Here is a 20,286-nt window from a genome sequence, read left to right as displayed (position 1 = left end):
GTGTCCATACGGAAACTGACTTTCAAAAAAATTAACAAAAAATTAACAAAAAGTGTGACAAATAGCCCCTTTATTACCCCCACCCCCAACCCACATTACATTTCCCAAAGCAAAACCATCTTATTTTTTCAAAATCCTACCTTTCTGTAAACCAGCATGTTTGGTGAGTCGTCCGTCTCTCCATTGCTGTTTGGATGGAGGCTGTTGTTCTTCGCCATGGTTCAAAAACTCTGCAAAACAGCTACTCCAGTGGATATATGCACCTGATAGGGAGAAGCAAGGCACACAAACAAACACACAATGATACTTCTCGTTACTTAAAACATCAAAACTTGCATGATATACAAATATGCTACAACAATGCAGAAATGTCTTCATAATAATCCCCACCTAATTGTGTTATTTGTAATTACAACCATGCTTTATCAACGATACTTTAGAGAAAACCAAAATGCATAGCTATCATTTGGATTACAATCATATTTGGCTGTTTTAAAATCAGTCAAGGATTTTCTCTCAAGGTTAAAAGGAACCGGTTAATCAAGTAAACGCTGAAAATCTGATGACAGTAGATCACAGATCAGACACACTTTTCAGTTTGTAATATCGGTGGGACAGCCAATTGAATGCATACACTGTTCCACCTCGCGCTGCACCCGTATGTCATGCATGCGAACGCTTTATAATGTGTCAAGCGAGATTCGCTTTCTTTTTTTGCTTCAACCCGCCAGAAACGGGAGCAGGAAGCTAATTTTCGTGTTACCAAAAATGCAGTCTTGCACAGCCACCCGATCCTTTCAGAACCACAGACAGCTCCTCAGGCGGAACTGCAGCCCTTGCACGAGTCCTCAGAAACCTGGCATCACCAATAAAATGCACATCACAATCATAAAGCATCACTTCTGTTCACTCTCACCTCAAACTCGCCCGTCTCCCCCTGATATATGGATCCGCGATGCCAGAGTGGATCAAGCTCCTGCAGTTCGTCAGCTATCAGACGTATCATTCATTGGAAATATTAGTGAACCTTTGCTTGATGCTGACGCGTTATCGCGCGCAGAGATTCTGCTGAAGGACGGGGCACGCGCCAGCGACAAGGGCACGCGCATCCAACCTTGAACCAATCCTGGAGTCTACACAAAAGAGGAGGGTGTGCTTTTCGTTCAGGGATTTGGCATTTTTGTTTTGTAAATAACGTAATTATTTTTAATTATGTCACTAGATAATAATAATAATAATAATATAGCATAAAATATTGCATCGCTTAGTTAATAATTTGTGTTAATTAAAACATTTATTTTAAAATATAATTTGTATTACTTAAAATAGTAAACGATTGAACTACTATTTTATTAAAACATACAAATATTATATTATTATTTACAATTTGCAGACACTTCAGTTGTCAAAAACATCTTACATTTGATCAGTTTTCTTGTTTACCTGAAACCATGATCTTGGTATTGTTAGCTCCATGCTCTACTGTTTGAGCTACAGGAAAGCTGTTATTATTTTAAACATTGGTAAATAGTTTAAATAGTTTTTTTTTTTTTTTTAATAGTTAGTTAGTTATTTATGACAGCTATTGGGAGAGTGATAAAATCTATGGAAAATGTCTGTCTCCAAGTGGCATTAACAGACAAAAAATTAAAAATAAAAATAATCTTGCTCAAAATTTATATTTTAAATAAGTGAACTCTGAAATGTCCACTTGTTTTATATATACACTACTATAATTACTCCCTAAAATTTCAGGGCTGAGACCTGAATCTCAGGTTTTGCAATAACAATGCATAGAGTTAATAAAAATAATAAATGGTCAACCAACTCTACTGGACCACATGATATGGAGTGTTTAGAAATTATTATCATATTTTTTTTTTATTCTCAGGACGATACAATGTTGCATTTACAGCTACCATCTATTATATAACTAGCCTACATTATTGCAATAATAAAATATATTTGATTTCTCTCCAGAACCAAAAAAATATATAAAATGTTTTTGTGCACCAATCCACTGAACATCGAGCATTTTACATCTTCAAATAAAAAACGTTTCCAAATGACCTGTTTCAAACTCAATCATTCCTGTCCTAGTACGCAAACAGCATGCATTGCAAGCGATGAGCTGCTCCGCCCTGTGACCGAGTCAGTAGTCCAATCAGTAAACGCAGAAGGCGGGACAAACCAGAGTCTTTGTCCAATCAGTGGCCAGTCGTGCCATCAATCAAAGGTGACCGACATCGTCCCTAGAACGAAAAGGACAGGCGAAGAGGAAAACAATACATACATTTTTAAAAACAACGGAAGATCATGTAGCGAGAAGACAACAGCTGAAACCAGTGGTTATCCGTCGAATAACGATGTCATCTTGCAAACTTGTGGATATCAGGAAGCATGCGTTAAAAAAAGGAACTCAGTGGTTGGGTTTTAGCGGTTGGAGAAGCGACACAGTTATTAGTTATTATTAGTTGTAGTTTATTTGAATAGTTTATGACTCTGGACTGGACCTGCATCGAACCTCTTAACTTAAAAGTGCAACAGGTTGGAAGATGGTGTCTTGGATTATATCTAGGGTCATCGTGTGAGTATTTACTGAAAACAATTTGTATTTCTGTGCTTAAAGTATCGCTTACGTTACATTAAAAAAAAATCTGCTGACTGCGCATTTAGTTAATACAGATAACATCTATGCACACACTGTACCTCTACCACTGTACTGTCTCTACATCTACAATCTTACAATACAAAACAATATTATAAGTACATAAAACAAAGTGTAGTTTATTTGTTGTTGGTCGGGGTTAAAAAGAAAAAAAAATGCAAAAGGTAATGTTATAATTCCCCCCCCCCCCCCCCCAATATAATAAATGACACTGTTAAAGTTACTAAATGTATGCATTATTCTTATTTTATATATTTTAACTTTTAACAAGGTTCCCACTGTCTTGGAAATTCTGGAAAGAATTTTAATAATAAAATCTTAATTTTCAGGCCTAGAATAGTAATAGAAATTAATACTATTTTAAAAGGTCATGTAAATGTTTACAGTCAATATAAATGTATTGTTATGCTCAGAACTGAAGTATTTAGTAAGCTGGAAACCACTGTTTTTGTGAGTGCACAAATCACAAATCATAGGAAAAGTAATGGAAAATCTTGGAAATTCACTGGTACGAAAGTTTAGGAACCTCTGAATCATTGTCAGCCACAATAAAAATTCACAAATTCTGCAGAAGAAAAAAAAACGTCAGTTTTGCTGACGTAGTGATGTAGAGCAGGAAATTCATCATGTTTTTGGCTGGAGACCTGTTTTATTCAAAGTCCATGTCTGCCAGAGAGGAACTGCTGTTTTCCTGCTAGACCGTAATGTTACAGTAGGTGTGTCCCTTTCTTTGCAGAAAAGGTCAGCACAGAAAAGCACATACTGTGCCTCATCTCACTAGTTGCTGTTTGCTGTGGGTTTGTTTATCTTTAGTGTACTGACAATATAAGAGATAAGAGTCTATGGTTGTCACTGATAGAAATGCATTTATATATAGTAGGTTATAGTCAGTTTCAAAGTCTAAAGGTCTTTTGAAACGCCTCTTGTGTTCTTATTGTAAGTTGAAATGATGAATTATTCACTTTCGACAAGCAAGGCCTAGCTGCTTTAGAGATGTGCAGTAACATCACTCACACACACACACACACACACACACACATACACACACACACACACACACACACATTCATTCGTAATTCTTTCCCTTCTTTTTTTTACCCTCACGAGTTCTCCTAGAGAACAGCTTAATAGGAGATGCATGACTAAACCATTGTGACTCTAATGTGTTCTCACAGCATTCGACGATTAAACACTTTCTTTGGACTAGTTGTAAAAGCAAGGCAGGCTGTTTTTGGAAATAGTGACTTGGTGATGCTGCAGCTGTTTAATTACAAGCAGTTTTAGTGTTTTAAGTTAAGAGATGGCCTCTGCTCTTGACTTCAGCACTTATTTTGCTTTATGGTAGAGATGTTTTAGAGTGGAGAAACGTTATGCAATAAATGGAATCCATCCAACAGTCCCTCACCACACACACACACACACACACACACCCATGACCACACATAACTTTAGACTGTATCAGGCAGTGATGTCGTTCCCACAGCTACTCGAAAATAAATGGATCAGGAAAACATAAGCCAGTTAGAGTGAAGGTGGTGAATTTACTGTGTGTATGTACTGAATTGAACACCTCTTTGAAAAAAAGAAAAAATTCTAACAACGGGATTTCAGTATCTGTATTGCCATCTGGATGGATTATCATCAAATATAAGATTGTGCATAGGAATCCACTGATAATCAAATTATGGTTGATAAGATAAGCTGATAATTGTTTTATTGTTACATGGCTAATCATTTTCATGTAATGGCCGATAATTGATAAATGACAAAATTTTGCAACATTTTGTCTAAATGCATTTAAAATAAAGCTTAAAACTAAGATCAATTTTAATGCTAAAAGTTAATTTAGTTATCTAGAGTAGGAAAAAAGGATATTAACTTAAAGATTTGCTCAAAATTACATTTAACAGTGTTACTACGTTTATATACAATTTTAATTATTAGTCTTTTTAAAGACTTAAGTGTTAGATGAAGGCAAAGATAATCCAAATGCAAAAATAAATTAAAAAGTTTATAATATTGTCCCGATATAACCTATATAGATATATTTGTATGTCTTCCATTTTTATATCAGTGTATCTGAATTTTGATTGGTTGGGCACTGAACTGTTGGCCAACCTATAACAGAAGCATGATATTTTTTAATATAAATCATGTAATGTGAACTGTATGTATGTGTGTGTTTTATCCCAGTCTTTTGTTTGGAACGCTGTATCCTGCTTACTACTCTTTTAAAGCCGTCAAATCCAAGAATGTCAAAGAATATGTGAGTACGCCATTCATAAATGCACATGCATATCTTTGTCCATGTTCAACTGATTCTTCACATCTTTTTGAGTTTAGAGAATGTTAATGGTCAGAATAGATGGAGAGCTTCAGCTAAACTATCTGTATATCCTGGTTACTCTTTGTATCTGACAGAGTCTGTCAGTAACAAAACCCTGAGCTGTTGAGCAATTTAATACTGTTCTTCCACCATTTGTGTCCTGTTTGTGGTTTGTGTCCAACCTTTTCTTTCCTTACAAAAATACTGTGACTGTACCATGGTACAGTGATGTGATACCATTGCTCTTTGATGTATATCATAAAGTGAATGTTATAGTACTACGTACATGGTAAGTTTTTGTAAGTAGCACTTCTATATCTCTAACAGGCATTTTTTGTTTGCGTTTGTGGTTTGACAGGTGCGATGGATGATGTATTGGATTGTGTTTGCTCTTTACACAGTGGTGGAGACCATCACAGACCTTTCTTTGGCTTGGTAAATATATACACACAGTCTGGAAAGGGGCAAATAAATAATGGATTGCATGGAGTAATTATGCATCAAGTGGTTTTATTAACATTTTGCCATTGTTCTCCATTTTATGTCTTTTCACTGTCTAGCAGATGTTGAGCTCCATTTGTTTTCCTCAGGCCAGTTAGAGGAACCAGTCTGTTAAGTTCAGTTTCAGTTCGGTTAAAGTTTCATTAGTTTCGTGACATTCAAAAAAAAAAAAAAAAAAAAAAAAGATAAGATCAGCTCTGCTTATTTTTCTGGATCTGATTTTCCTAAATTAGATCAATTTTATTTGCATAGTATGCAGTGTAGTAGTTCTGAAAAAAGGGCATTGTAATAAAAAAAATAAAAATGATGTTAATTGACTCTTTTATTCTGTAATGGGGATTTTTTTTTAAATAAAAAATTATGAAATATTAATAATAATGAAATATAACAATATATCAAAAATATTTAAAAAATGTGTTCAAATATTCTGGTAAATTATAACAATATTTCAAAAATATTTGTAAAATGTGTTCAAATATTCTGGTAAATTATTGAATTGAATTTGACTGAATATCGATCCACCAAGCCTGTAAAATCATAGAGAATGCATAAATTACATTTATTCTTGTGTCTTCCATCATCCCTTTGTTTTCACATTGATTGCACTTGATTGTTTCAGGTTTCCAGTTTACTACGAACTGAAAATGGCTTTTGTCTTTTGGTTGCTGTCTCCCTACACCAGAGGAGCCAGTGTCCTCTACAGGAAGTTCCTACACCCTATGCTGGCATCCAAGGAGAGGGTAATGACCTAAACACATCATCAGTTTCCCTGGGAATAGGCGTTCACTGACAGTGAACACATAGCCATACTGCAACGTATTATGGAATCGAGAGGATTACATAATCAATGTTTACATAAATTAAGTTAAGAGATAAACAGACGGACGGATTGGGTTAGTTGGATGTGTCGATAACATGATCATTATGAACTAACAATAAACTGCATCTTTTGTTTAACTGCACTTGCGTATTTTGTTCCCGGCCCTCTGTAATTATTTGTTGTCAAACAACTCCTAGTTGGAGGTTAAGGGTGGACTTAAAGGATAGATCTATTGACTGTTGCACATTCTGTTTTTCAGGAGATTGATGATTATATCGTTCAGGCCAGAGAGAGGAGTTACGAGACCATGGTGAATTTCGGACGTCAAGGTCTCACGATTGCGGCTGCTGCTGCTGTCACCGCTGCTGTGAAGGTACTGCATGGACACGTGTGCTCATTTGTACACTCATGCACTGTTTATACTAGGCATTTGAGCTAACCTAGCTAACTAAGCTGATTTGGTCAGCTTTCATTCCACATAAGCAGAAACATTGTTTTGCATTGATACATTACATCTTTTTTCTGATTCATTGTTTTCTCTCATTTCTGGTATGCTGTTATAAAGTTAAAATAAAAATATGGATATGAAAGGGTATACCAGATTTTTAAAAACATATTAAAGAACTTTTGTTAGTTAAATGATCACAAAGGCTTGATAAAAAATAACAATAAAAATACAGTAATGACTAGAAATCATTTTTTGGAAACTTGTATCATTCTGCTAATACACACCATACCCACAAAGAAGACCTTAAAAATATACAGCATGTTATTACACAAAAATGCACTGCAAAAATCACATGTGCTCTTCACTACAACCTCTCTTGTTCTCTTGACTGCTTTTTTAAAATCACATTTGCTGTCTGGCCATGTCTGGTTCCTAAAAAAAGATCTAAATCACTAGTGCTCTTCTGTTTCTGATAAGCCTCTTCTGTTTCCGCTTAGGTCTACTGTTCTTATCTTGATTCTTATCTAGAAACAAGAATAGCATAGACATGCACCACTTAACGTTTTCTTTAGAAAATGTAAAAGTCTAGTTCAAATCTTCCTGTTTTCTTTCTCTTTCTGTCTACATGCTAAACTAATCTCCAGCAGTAGCTGCTGCACCTAGCTCAGGTAACTTGCTTTCTTTTTCAATCTGCTTTAACCTGTCGCCAACACATCATTAACTGGGAAGTTAAATAAAATATGTCTTTGTGTATTATAAAGGTAGCCACAGCTTTTTTTTGGTTCTTGAATTCTGTTTGCTAAGTGCACCATGTTAGCTGACCACATGACTCATGTCACAGGGACAGGGTGCCATCAGTGAACGTCTGAGGAGTTTCAGTATTCCAGACTTGACGCAGTTACCCCCTGAACAATCAGTGTTCTCAAACCCCAGCCGACGGGCCCTCCAGCCTGCTAACCCTAGCGCTGCCGATTCTGGTGAGTACTGGACATGCATTAAAGGATTAGCTCACCCAAAAATAAAAAATACAAATCCTGGAAATGTACTTTCAAGATGTTTCTTCATCAAAATGGATTTGGAGAAATCTAGCATTATATCACTTGCTCTCCAATGCATTCTCTGCTGGGAAAGGAGTCCAAACAGCTTATAAAACATTATAATAATCAAGTAATCCAGTCCATCTGTTTACATCTTGTGAACTGAACAGCTGTGTGTTTGTAAGAAACTAATCTATCATAAAGACCTTTTAACTTTAAACTGTCACTTCTGCCCAAAATATGCATCCAGAATCCATATTAATGCTGCCCTGTTGTCCTCTCACATTCAAATCCACCAGTATATTTGTTTTTGCTTGTAAACGTTGCATGATCCATGCATATTTCTCTTCTGATTCAGACACGATGACTTTTTCACTGAAGAAAGCATTATTATGGATTATTATTATTATGGATAGAGGACTGAGAAGTAATATGGTTAAAAAAAAAATCTCAATGATGGATTTATTGCAAACACACAGCTTGTGGATTACTTGCGTAATTTGTGGATTACTTTAATGTTTTATCAACTGCACTCATTCTGATGGCACCCATTCATTGCGGTAATATGAAGCAAATGATGTAGTGTTAAATTTCTCCAAATATGTTCAGGTGAAAAAAAAAAAAATCTTGGGTGGCCTGGGATGAGTACATTTAAGCACATTTTTTTAATTTGTGGGTCTACTTTTCCTTTATTGACATCATAGCTGATTACATAATGATCAATGATTATGTTATTCTGAATAATTATTACATACTGATTTAACTAAATGAAACTAAAGAAACAAATGAACTGCAACAAGATTCAAAATTAGCTTTTTAAACCTCAAGGGCACACAGAGCACATTGTCTGTCATCAGAAAATAATTATTATGTCTCCCTCTAGTGGTAGAACAAGTATAGTAAAGCAATCCTGGTGGAAAGTTCGGCTGCTCAAGCAATACATGTATACAAAACTAAAACTAAAAATATTACTTTCTTTCAAGGACAAAAAAAAAACTTAACCTACAATGGAAGGAAGCCAGATGATGAATTAGCTCCATGCAACTTTTTCCACTCTATTCCAATCATTTTCATTGCACTTGTGTATCCTTTATGAGGCTTGAAAGCTTCAGAATCCATTCGTGATTTTATGGAAAATTTCATTTTTGGTTTTGGTGCTACGTGAGGCTGGGTAAATGATGAGAGAATTGATATTTTTGGGGTAAACTAATCCTTCAAGGTTCAGTTCCTCTTGTTTGAGATCTTTATTGCTTCCTCTGTGCATCTGCTCCAACAGAGCCAGATAAACAAGCAGAGGAGGGGCACGAGGAGGAAACAGATGGAGTATTCTCCGAAGACGAGGCGTCAGTGCAAAAGGGTCTGCGAAGATCTCAGAGTGTGAAACTCACCCGTGCCAAAGCTGCACGTAAAGAGGTACATTTGCACATGCAAACATTTTATGTTCAATTGTATCATAATGCAAAGCAGAATATAAAATACAAACATTTTCCCCGGTGGTCTCAGAATTTCTGACCCCGCTGTAGTACTTCCTGAAAATTAACTGTGAATTGATGTTGTATTGTTTTTAAAGCCTCGCTATGGCTCTCTGAAGCTGAAACCCAGAAGGCGGCAGTTGATTACATCATCCACTTTCGACCATCCTTGATTGTCCATTACAAACCCACATGGGATCAGCATCAAAACTGCAGTCTAATCCTCGGTTTAAAACTGTTTAATCCTAAACTTCGGATTAATGCTAATGCTTTTTCAAAGCAGCACTAAACACAAAACTACAAACAGATTTACAGCATGAACAATGACTTTTACATTTATTCATTTAGTGGATGCTTTTTCCAAAGTGATTTACAGATGTCAAATACTAAAGTACAAGTGGCAATGATGCAGAATGATGAATAGAGAATATTGCATGCAGCATTATTTGTTCAGAAAAAATTTTTAATACCAAAGCCTAATATGAGTACAGGAAGACTAAGAATGTACTAAAAATGTCATTTAAAAGTGGATCTGAGTGCATCTGATCTGTAACTTGAAATGAACATGCCTTTGTAGAGACATCTCTTATTAGCATAATGTGGACACAAGAAACTCAGATATATCCCTGATGGCCTCGCTCTCCCTCTACAGGGCAGTCAAAGTCAAGGTTTCTGTAGTGTGCGCTCTTCAGCCTGTAATTAAATGGAGCAGGGGAAAAAACTGACTTAAATAGTGCATGTTAACAGGGTTCTGTGTATGCTTGGGTGTTTCAGCTTGTTAATGTTTACATTTCTATAGTTCACACAGAATTATAGTTCTTTCATCATTTATTCACCCATGTGTCATTCCAAACCCATATTCTTTTTTTCTTTTTGTAAGGAATGCAAAAGGCATATTAAAAAAAATATATCCTGTACGCTCTTTTGCATATAATTTAAAGTGTAATAAGGATTCGGCCTGTCAAGTATACTCCAAAATGACAGATAAAGTGTCATGAACATGCTTTATTTGACTACATACAGTACATCACTTAAAATGCAAAAAACAAACAACAACAAGCCATTTTTCTCAAGTTCAATATTGCATTTTGTCTTTAGTGAAGTTAACAGTTATTGACTCATAATCTTTGAAATTCTAAAATGGACTACTGAAAGTTTGGAAACTGTGCATGTTGACACCATTGGTTTATTTCGGAACTATCATGTAAAAGGAAGATTTAGAATAAAATGTAATGTTCCAAAGAATTCATACAGGAATGACATGAAGAGTAAATGGGTAAATTTTTGTGTGAACTATGCCTTTAACTTTATAATCTGTCATGAAATTGTGTAACTGTAATCTTAAATTGTTTTTAAGTAACAGTGGTTTTAAAATACATTTCTTAAGTTTGAATGCCTTGGGATTGTATTTTTAAAAACATTTTGTGCAATCCATTTCAGAGTGATGTATCTTCATTTTAATCATGTTGGTTTGTGTACTTAGTCTATCATTGTAACGTTTTTAAGCCTTCTCTAATTTAAATAACAGCATGCCGTAATTAGCATATCATGACCAAAACACTCCAGCTTTATCTTTGCAAAGCATGCCAGGATAAGGCATCCTAAGCGTGACAGATTTAAGAGTGAATCTGACTAGTTGACAGAAGACCGTTTGTACTGTACTTGTGTAAACAATGGGATGATTTTTCCTTTGTGTGTGTGTGTTGGACAGATAAATGTGTGGGAAAAGCCTCTGAGGATTCGGTTTGTTAGTTTGTCTTGTGTGATAGAGGAAACCTGTTGATTAGGGATATGTATGCAGATGTGTGACCAACAACGGCGTTGAATGTGTTAGGAACTGGATTTAAACCAGTAATAAGGTTAAAAACAAAGTTTATTTTCTTTGACTCAGAATATCAGGGAATTTTGAAAGGCCTGGAAAAGTCATAAATGTGGAAAAAATGTTAGGGGCAGGTAGACATTTCTTTAAAGAAAATGTATTTTTTCTTGGTTTTTATGCTTTAAGCTATTTCATGGGCAAGATATTGCTCTTTATGAGTGCTGTAAAGTCAGCGTGAAATTTTTCAATTTTTCAATTTTTTTTATTATTATCCTGTACTTCTTAACAAATTGAAGGGAAAAGCTTGTTGAAATTCACTTAAAAAAATTTTTTTACAGGAACATTGTGTGTATACAGATTATGACATAAATTAGCAGTACATACACCAATTAGTCATTTTAGTCATAAGCTCTTCTAGGTCTGTTTGTTAATAAAATAAATGTTTTATGTATTGCCACGTTCTTAATAGCACCTAGTTCATGTTTGTCCGTCATATTGCAGTTCCTCCACTGACCACTAGAGGCAGTCACGTTATGTTTTTCAACGTCACTCTTTGGTTTGGCAAGCATATTAATTTACCAACATTTGTAGTTTAGTACATCTGCAAAGGTGCATAATTTAAAAGGTTTAACCCCAAAAAAAATTTTTTACAATAGTCTTTCTCAGCAGTTTCTTATTGCTTAAGGTTCAGCATGCAAAACAGAACGGGATTTGCTTCACTTTTAGATTAACAGTGAGATGTTGAGTGTGTGCATCTGAAAGGTGCCTTTAGAGACCGTGTGTGTGTGTGTGTGTGTGTGTGTGTGTGTGTGTGTGTGTGTGTGTGTGTGTGTGTGTGTGTGTGTGTGTGTGTGTGTGTGTGTGTGTGTGGGCACTTGTGCATGTGCGTGAATATGTGTTTAACCTTTACGAGGAATCACCTGATTTGAATATTTATGTCTTTAGGCTATAAAGAAGAAAGATATTAACAACAAGCTGCCACGTGTTGTGCTGAAAACAACACCCTGTTTTAATGCTATAGTTATATTTATTTTAACTTGAATGACAATGAAAATATTTTACAATAAGACTCGACAGTGATTTCCGTGTTCATGTCCACTGATAAATGCAAAGACTGAGGTAGCTCTCTGTGTGTGTGTGTGTGTGTGTGTGTGTGTGTGTGTGTGTGTGGTCCAACAGCAGTTGTTTCATTGAGGTCTCTGTCACAGGATGTGTCCAACTCTTTCAGCACTTTAGTTTGGACACGTCCTGTGTCTCGGACGCTATCAGAGAAAAGAGGGGAAGAGAAGAGGAAAAGGACGAGAGAATAAGGGAGAGAATGAAAGAGAAATAGGTTCATCTGTCAGGAGGTCAATTCCTCCTGGAATATGAGTGTGTGTTTGCAGAGACATCAGTGAGAGAGTGAAACTATCTGTTGTTCCACAACCATGTATATCTGAAACATTCTATTTTTTCTTTCTTTTTCTTGGACAACTAAACATGCTCTATAGACAGCCTCTGTTGCATACAAAAACTGCATTAAAAATAAATAAATAACTTAAATGTGTAGTCTGTTGCTTTTATTTATTCTTCCATACAAATGTGTGTATTATTTCAACTGTAAAGTTATACAAACTTGTATTTTTATTAGTGAGATGTCCTGTTATAGTAGGACAAACTTATTATTGGAGACTAAAACTAATGATTTTTTTTTTTTTTTTTTTTTTTGCTATTCATAAATGATTTGTAAGTAAAAAAAATATTTGTAAATGAATCTGAATTACTAACTGGAAATAAACCAGAACTAAAAGTGAACTATAAAACTAACTAAATATATAAAGACGAAAGCACCAAATTAATACAAAATTCTATGAAATGTAATCTAAAAATCTATAATAAAAGGTATAAAAAGGGTAATAAAAATATTAAAAACTATAATAGTATATAAATGAATAATGAACATGCTTTGATTTAATCAGTTGTGCATTTAATTGAATGCAATTTAATTACACTAGTTACATCTTAGCAATTATAATGTTTAAAGTGTTGCTTGTTTGTTCCTTTAAAAGCTAACAATGAACATAATACCAAATACATTTTAAATGCATTGCCAAACAATACAATTTGTTTGCATGTTTTTACAAATGTCACAGATAGTGTACATAGCTTAACTTGGATTGAACCCGGAACATGCCTTGAAGGCCCATTGGACATTTGCAATGATCTCTATCAATTTGATATTTCATTGTGTGTTATTGTAGGGCTTAAACTGCAGTGGAGGTAATACTGCGTATTGACGTACAGTAATTGTGCAATTGTGTTTTCATGAGCACTGATGTGTAGAAGTGACATCACTGATGAACGGGTAAAGTTTGTTTAATCCCAAAACAATAACATGTGTGTCTTTAAAGAGTAACGCTACCATTTAACAGCTTGGGGTCAGTACAATTTCTTGTTTTTGAAAGAAGTATCTTATCTTTTGTGTGATTTTCAGGATTTATTGATAAATAGTAAGTTGAAAAAAAAAACATGATTTATTTGATTGCATTAAAAAATTTGAATTGATCAGAATTATTTCAAAATAAACCATGTTATTATGATGTATAAAAAATCTGATATCACCTCAAAGGAGTTTATTTGGTGATAATTACCAGATTCACAATTTCACATGTCACTTCACAGATGACTATACATAATTCCTCACTGATTACATGGGTGTTTACCAAATAAATGTAAAATTGATGTGAAAGATTAATTGTAAATACTTTCATTATGTAAAAGAAAGACAGCACAGTCATACAAGAGACACAAAACTATCACAACCATGAAATTGGTTGCAGGAACAGTTTCGAGATCATTTCACAAAAAGTCTAACAAATGAATGTCACGAATGACTAATCAGAATCAAATATTCCTAAAACAGCAATATACACTATTGTTTTTCATTTCATTAAAAGGGTGGCTGATACAGTCATTATTTTTTCTGTATTTCTTTCTTTAATTCTTTAGTTTCTTTCTTTCATTCATAGATTTTTCTTGTTTTGACCTTGTGGTTTCTCCAGCATTCCTTGAGTCTCATTCCTTTCCTTAGTCTCTCTTTGAGTTTTTAACCCCCATCTCACCCACTCTTTCTTTCTTTCTCTCTCTCTCTGTTTCTCTCTCTCTCCCGCTGGGTCAGACTGCTCTCTGCCCTCATCTCTCCTCAGCCTGTCCCCAATAATCCTGCCTTCAATACCCGGAGCCCCAGACCCTTCTGCCCCGGTCCAGACCTCCAGCACCCAGCCACTATCGGGTTCCTCTCGTTCTCTTTTCAGGATCTGACACCTCTTGCCCCCTTTGCAATTCCCAACTATCTCTCTAGGGCGCCAGCGCCACTCCACCTGGAGTGGGTTAGCAATGTAAGAGGCAGGCAGCAAGTGTGAAGACAAGACCACAAAATAAAAAGACTGAAAAAATGAACTTTTCTATGTATGGTGCCTTTTAAAATATATTGATCGTAGTGGACTTTTATACTTTATATTGACTCAGCTTGAGCATTTTTCATATTAGAAATGACTTCTGCAATGTGATATGGACTGATCATTTAAATTAAAATGAACTTTGATTAGGGGGTAACACTATAATACCTTTCATTAATAAATCATTAACAAATGTTTAACTAATCATTACTTAATATATATTCACATATCTATAAGCTTATCTATGAGCTTATTGAATGAACTTATTAAACATTACCAAATGATTAACAGATCTTTTCTTTATGTAAATGGAAATGCTTACAAATGTCATTAAACTTCCAATTCATATGATCATTGATTTATATAAAAAAATAAATAAAAAAAAAAAAAAAGAATCTTCAAATGATTTTGACAAATGGTTTACAATGATTTAAAGCTTAATCGTTAACAATCATTATATAATGCTTACCGGATCATTAGTTAATGTTTACAAATGTCATTAAACTTTCAATGCGTTTAAAAAATCTACAAATTATTTTTACAGAAATTATACAATATTTACAAGCTTATTTGCTGATGTATTTTAAATGCTAACGAATGTCATTAAATGTCAGTTCAAATATTAGCTAATGCTAATTTTCACATTCATTAGCTCATATACAGTCAGTAAAGGTCATATATTTGGTCTTTGTTTGTTGTGTTGAATTCTACTATCTTAAATCATTTATTAATAATTTGTTAACGTTTTTGCAGTACCCAATCTTAAGTGGAAACTATTCATCAATTGTAAATGATTATAAACATTTACTAATTATTATTAGTACCTTCACGAGCAGTCATTTTGATGGCAAAAGTGTCCCAAATGACTAGAATTCACCTTATTTTCACATCTTTACAAATCATTTATGAATCATTTGTTCATGTTTTTGCAGTACCCAATAATTTGTAAATGTTTATATACATTTACTACGTTTTTACTATATTTCTTGGCACTGGATTTGAACTTATTTAACACTGTTTATGAAAAGGATTGTAAGTTAAGTTTAGCTAAATGCTTGGTAAAGACTATCACACATTGTAATTTGAGTGCAAAACATATTACCTCAACACTTAAATTAGTATACTATTGTGTATCATTAAACAGAATATTCCTTGAGTCATACATCAACAGGAGGGGAAACAAACCGATTTCCAAGAAAACATATTGAATTGTGTTCCCTTATAGTAATCAAATTGACCCCTGTACACTTGTTGACCACTAACCAACCTTAAACCTACCCATAAACCACCAAACCTATCCCTAACCCTACCCATATCACAGCTCAACACACCTGAACACTGGTGTTGTACATCAACAAAAGCTTTTTATCATTGTATAACATCTGTTAAAATCATTTGTAGATTTTCAAGATGTGCATGATCATATTAATTATTTGTAAGCATTGTTTACATGAAATGTTAACTATTAGGTCATGTTTATTATCATAAATTTATTAGTAATCATTAACAAGCACATTATTTCTCATTTATATATATATATATATATATATATATATATATATATATATATATATATATATATATATGTATATATATGTATATATGTATATATATATATATATATATATATATATATATATATATATATATATATATATATATATATATATATATATATAGTGGCATGCGAAAGTTTTGGAACCCCTTGCGGAATCTGTGAAAATGTGAATAATTTTAACAAAATAAGAGAGATCATACTAAATGCATGTTATTTTTTATTTAGTACTGTCCTGAGTAAGATATTGTACATTAAAAATGTTTACATTTAGTCCACAAGACAAAAAAATTGTTGAAATTTAGAAAACTTTTTTAACAGAATGAAGATGTCCATTTTTTTCTTATTTTGTTGAAATAAAATTTTCCATTTAGTTCTGCCCTTCGTAAGCAGCAGAAGATACTTGTATGTTTCCCAGAAAACAAATTACCGGTATGTACAATTTACCTTGATCTTCAAATTCCAAAAGTTTTCACCCCCCAGCTCTTAATGCATCTTGTTTCCTTCTGGAGCATCAGTGAATGTTTGAATCTTTTTAAATAGTTGTGTTTGAGTGCCTCAGTTGTCCTCAGTGTAAAATATGGATCTCAAAATCATACAGTCACTGCTGGAAAGGGTTCAAATATGCAAAGATGCTGGAAAACTGTGAACTATATGCAAACATCTTTAATGTACAATATCTTACTCAAGACAGTACTAAATTAAAAATAAATAAAATTACTCACATTTTCACAGATTATGCTAGGGGTTCCCAAACTTTCGCATGCCACGGTGTATTTACATATATATATATATATATATATATATATATATATATATATATATATATATATATATATATATATATATATATATATATATAATTTATTATTATTATTATTATTATTATTATTATTATTATTATTATAAAGGGTTACCAAAAAAGATTAAAAAGCCAGATAGGCGTATAAGCCTTGATCTTTACGAAGACATTATTGCGAGATATAGATTGACAACTGATACAGTAGGATTCTTTTGTAATTAGTCTTTTATGCATTTATGAAGATACACACTATTAGTTTCATCTTACTTTTTGTCCATATAAATATGCAGTTAGCACATTTTCTTCTCATATTGAGCCTCTGAATAAAAGGTATTTTTTCTTTATTTCTTAGTTTTTTCTTTATTTAACTTTATTTATTTATTTATCCATTCATTCATGTATTTTATATATGTACTAATTTATTTATTTTTACGATTTTGTCTAAAGCTTCCGCATTTTTATTTGCTTAGTATCCATATCTAATTATTTTTGTTGCAGACAACAGCATAAATAGCACAGGTTAATACTTTGGATGCTTATTTTGATGTAGTTATCTTGTAACAAGCCATCACACAATGAATGGTTAAAAAAATGAAAGTAAAAATAATATTTCTTTCATTTAATTTCAAACCAAATTTAAAAGTCCAAGGTTCATGCAGACAAACTAAACTGGTTTGAATCAAATAAACAAAAATCATCAAGGCCCTGCTGTAGCTTTTAAATAATAGAAAATGTTCAGTTTCAGTATCAAAAGAGTCATATGAAATTCTCTGTGGTTCAAAGGTGTAAAACAATAAAACATGAGCACTTCCAGGGGAGCAAATGCTATTGTCACCACACATTCATATTCATCCGCAGAAAAAGAGTAAGTATGGTGTTTGAATAGGTGCCTGACAGATCACTGGGGTGGCGTCCCATGGTCGAGTTCATTTTTCAGAAATAATGTGTCCTGGGACATATTTGGAAGAGAACACTACCATCAAGGATATTCTTGGAGCCTTGAAAGGCACATGCTTATGTATATTTAGTATACGTGTGGGTTTTGGTGGCTCCTGTCTCCTAAACCTTGGTGATCAGAAGTGACTCTGAGAAAGTCAAGCTGCGTTTTTGGCAAAGAATCATGTCTATTGCAGTACTATATATGTGTTTATGAGTGCAATAACACCGACACATGCGTATGAACGTATCTTTAGCTCCCTTTACACCAGCAGCCGTTAATTCCTGCACGTAGGTTTATTCACAACATGATTAAACCCTATGCAAAAGGATATGCATATAACAAGCTTGGTGCCCCGGGGAACAACGAGGTCAGCGGCCGGTCTTTTGCAGCAGCACTAATGAGAATTCAATTAAACAAAATGAGCTTCCGTCATCACAATGACCTAATGAGCGGCATGGTACGGTGGGAAAACACAGCACCTGTGCGATCACGCAAGTGACACTGCGCTGAACCCTGTTCGCTAATGCGAACCCACCGAACGGTGCCCCGCGATGAAAGAAAGAGTGGGGAGAAAGAACAAGCTTAATTACCAGAAAATGCAATCAGCGCTAGAGTTCATTCGCAGACAATAGATGGGGCATGGACCTCATTGGGGTTACCCGAAAGGGCCCAGTGGACAATTGGGTCATTGACATCAGATTGCTTGACAAGTTCCCGCAGGGCAGAGTAGAGTTCAAAAACCAGAGCAAAATCGAGAAGTTTGTCGCTGAATCTGTCGGAATGGGCCTGTCAGGAGTGATTAGCACACCCTCCAAGCGCCCCAAATGATCAAAAGGTCTTGTCCCTTACACACAAACACACACACTGGCCCCCGCCGCTGCAGGTTTAATCTGAATTTGCATGGCTCTGTGTCTCAGCCTTCCTCAGGCATGATATAATTACGGCGATGAACACTGCCCCATTGGCTCGGTGCTGTCTGGAGTTGTTTTGTGAGCTAGTGTCAGTCACAGGGCTGGTGAAGACTGTCTGCTAACAGTGATTTAGGGCTGTTATCAGTCTGTCAGTTTCCTTTGGCACTCTTTCTTTTTGTCTCTCATGCCATTGTATGAGCTCAGTAATTTAAGGTGACAGGAGCAACTGTTGAGCTGAACTTGCAGTTGAACTTGACAGGGTGTGTATATGGGTATTGGTGGAGAAAAAGTTCTTAGGACTGTTTATTTAAATTTTGGTAACACTTTGTTTTGAGGTTTCCTTGTTACACGTTACATGTTACTATTATAATAACAATAAATTATGCATAATTGCATGCAAGTTACCCTAAACCAAACCCCAATCCTAAGCCTTACCATATATTAAGTAAATGTAGTTAATTGATATTACTCAGTACTTAAATGTATAATAACACCATAACAAAGAGACCTTAAAATAAAGTGTAATCCAGATCTTTAGATCACTGGTACTGTTGCTGCATTTACATTTTGTGTAAATTAGTTGTTGTGCTGTGCATAAAAATTATTTAAAATGTCAGCGCTTGATACATTGTTTTCCTTGCACTTGAATGTCGTATGGAAATATGTTTTTCACCCGAAAGAACAAAAAATCGAGATTATTATTTGCTTGAACAACAAATATGATTTTTTTTTACTGTAATATTAATAACAATTAAGTACATTTTCCCTACCAAATTCTTAAATACAATCATGTAACTCACCCTGTCCAGACACAATTATGAATCAATGCATGAATCAAAGTTTTAGTAAGATAATACAAGTTTATAAATAAATAAATAAAAATAAAACTTTTGGGGGGCAAGAATACATTATATTTATCAAATGTTTCAGTAAAGATAGTTGTAACGTTAAAAAAGATTTAGATTTCAAATACATTCCGTTCTTTTGAACTTCGTTCATCAAAGAAAAAATGTAGCATGTAGAATTAAGCTTTGCCATCACAATAATTAAATGTTATTACATTTATTCAAATAGAAAAAGATGTTTTATTTTATTTTACAATATAACTCTTTTTACTGCATTTCCCCCCCAAGAATTATTCATTCTTTGCATTAATGAAAATGTTATTTTATTAAAGTGGGCTACTGGGGTTAACATACATTTTTTTATAATGACATAATGTTAAATCACATCAATCAATTGACTGAAGTCCTTAGAGAAGATCTGCAGCATAATTCAATTTTAATTTTAAACAAGATAAAAATATTCTGTTAACTTCTGACAGTCATTGTTTTTGACACTGGTCCTGTACATTTGGCCTTTGTGTCTTCTAGCATATTTTCTCACCCCTTCAGGCATAATTTGACCATTAAGCAGCGACAAAGCCACTATTATCCAGCACCTTGAGTGACTCCATCCATAAACAACTGACGTCAAAAGGCCAGACAGTGAGATTACAGTAAATGTGTTTTTGGCTTGGGACTGAGGGTCCATGTGCATAGGGTACATAC

General features: G+C 34.2%; 2 protein-coding genes across 5 annotated transcripts in view; one reads left to right on the top strand and one right to left on the bottom strand.

The window, feature by feature from the left end:
- The window catches only part of LOC113117166 (regulator of G-protein signaling 7-like), an 83,598-nt gene that overhangs the window by 38,011 nt on the left and 25,301 nt on the right, over positions 1 to 20,286 (bottom strand). For 2 of the 4 annotated variants that reach the window (XM_026285626.1, XM_026285630.1), the window contains exons 1-2: positions 917 to 1,123; positions 141 to 263 (exon numbers count right to left, since the gene is read on the bottom strand). In XM_026285626.1, coding sequence (XP_026141411.1) covers positions 141 to 218 — 78 coding nt within the window. In that variant the 5' untranslated portion in view covers positions 219 to 263; positions 917 to 1,123. Of the gene's footprint in view, positions 1 to 140; positions 264 to 763; positions 837 to 916; positions 1,124 to 20,286 lie in introns of those variants that run through there. The other 2 variants (XM_026285629.1, XM_026285628.1) reach the window with 2 other exon arrangements.
- On the top strand, positions 2,229 to 11,725 carry reep3a (receptor accessory protein 3a). Its single transcript, XM_026285631.1, has 8 exons — positions 2,229 to 2,587; positions 4,862 to 4,934; positions 5,353 to 5,429; positions 6,115 to 6,235; positions 6,575 to 6,688; positions 7,605 to 7,740; positions 9,077 to 9,213; positions 9,371 to 11,725. Exons 1-8 carry the CDS (start codon positions 2,556 to 2,558, stop codon positions 9,443 to 9,445), a joined length of 765 nt encoding a protein of 254 aa, XP_026141416.1. The 5' UTR covers positions 2,229 to 2,555; the 3' UTR covers positions 9,446 to 11,725.

The sequence above is a fragment of the Carassius auratus genome, chromosome 17, assembly GCF_003368295.1.
Source record: "Carassius auratus strain Wakin chromosome 17, ASM336829v1, whole genome shotgun sequence".
In the NCBI taxonomy this organism is placed as follows: Eukaryota; Metazoa; Chordata; class Actinopteri; order Cypriniformes; family Cyprinidae; genus Carassius; species Carassius auratus.
Note: the sequence above shows the minus strand (reverse complement) of the source record. Positions and strands in the feature narration are given on the sequence as shown.

Bases quoted from the DNA above. Each gene is read 5' to 3' on its own strand.
- reep3a (XM_026285631.1), top strand. From the start codon at position 2,556: ATGGTGTCTTGGATTATATCTAGGGTCATCGT. The intron at 2,588-4,861 runs GTGAGTATTTAC...GTTTTATCCCAG, and splicing joins ATTATATCTAGGGTCATCGT to TCTTTTGTTTGGAACGCTGT. The intron at 6,689-7,604 runs GTACTGCATGGA...CTCATGTCACAG, and splicing joins CTGTCACCGCTGCTGTGAAG to GGACAGGGTGCCATCAGTGA.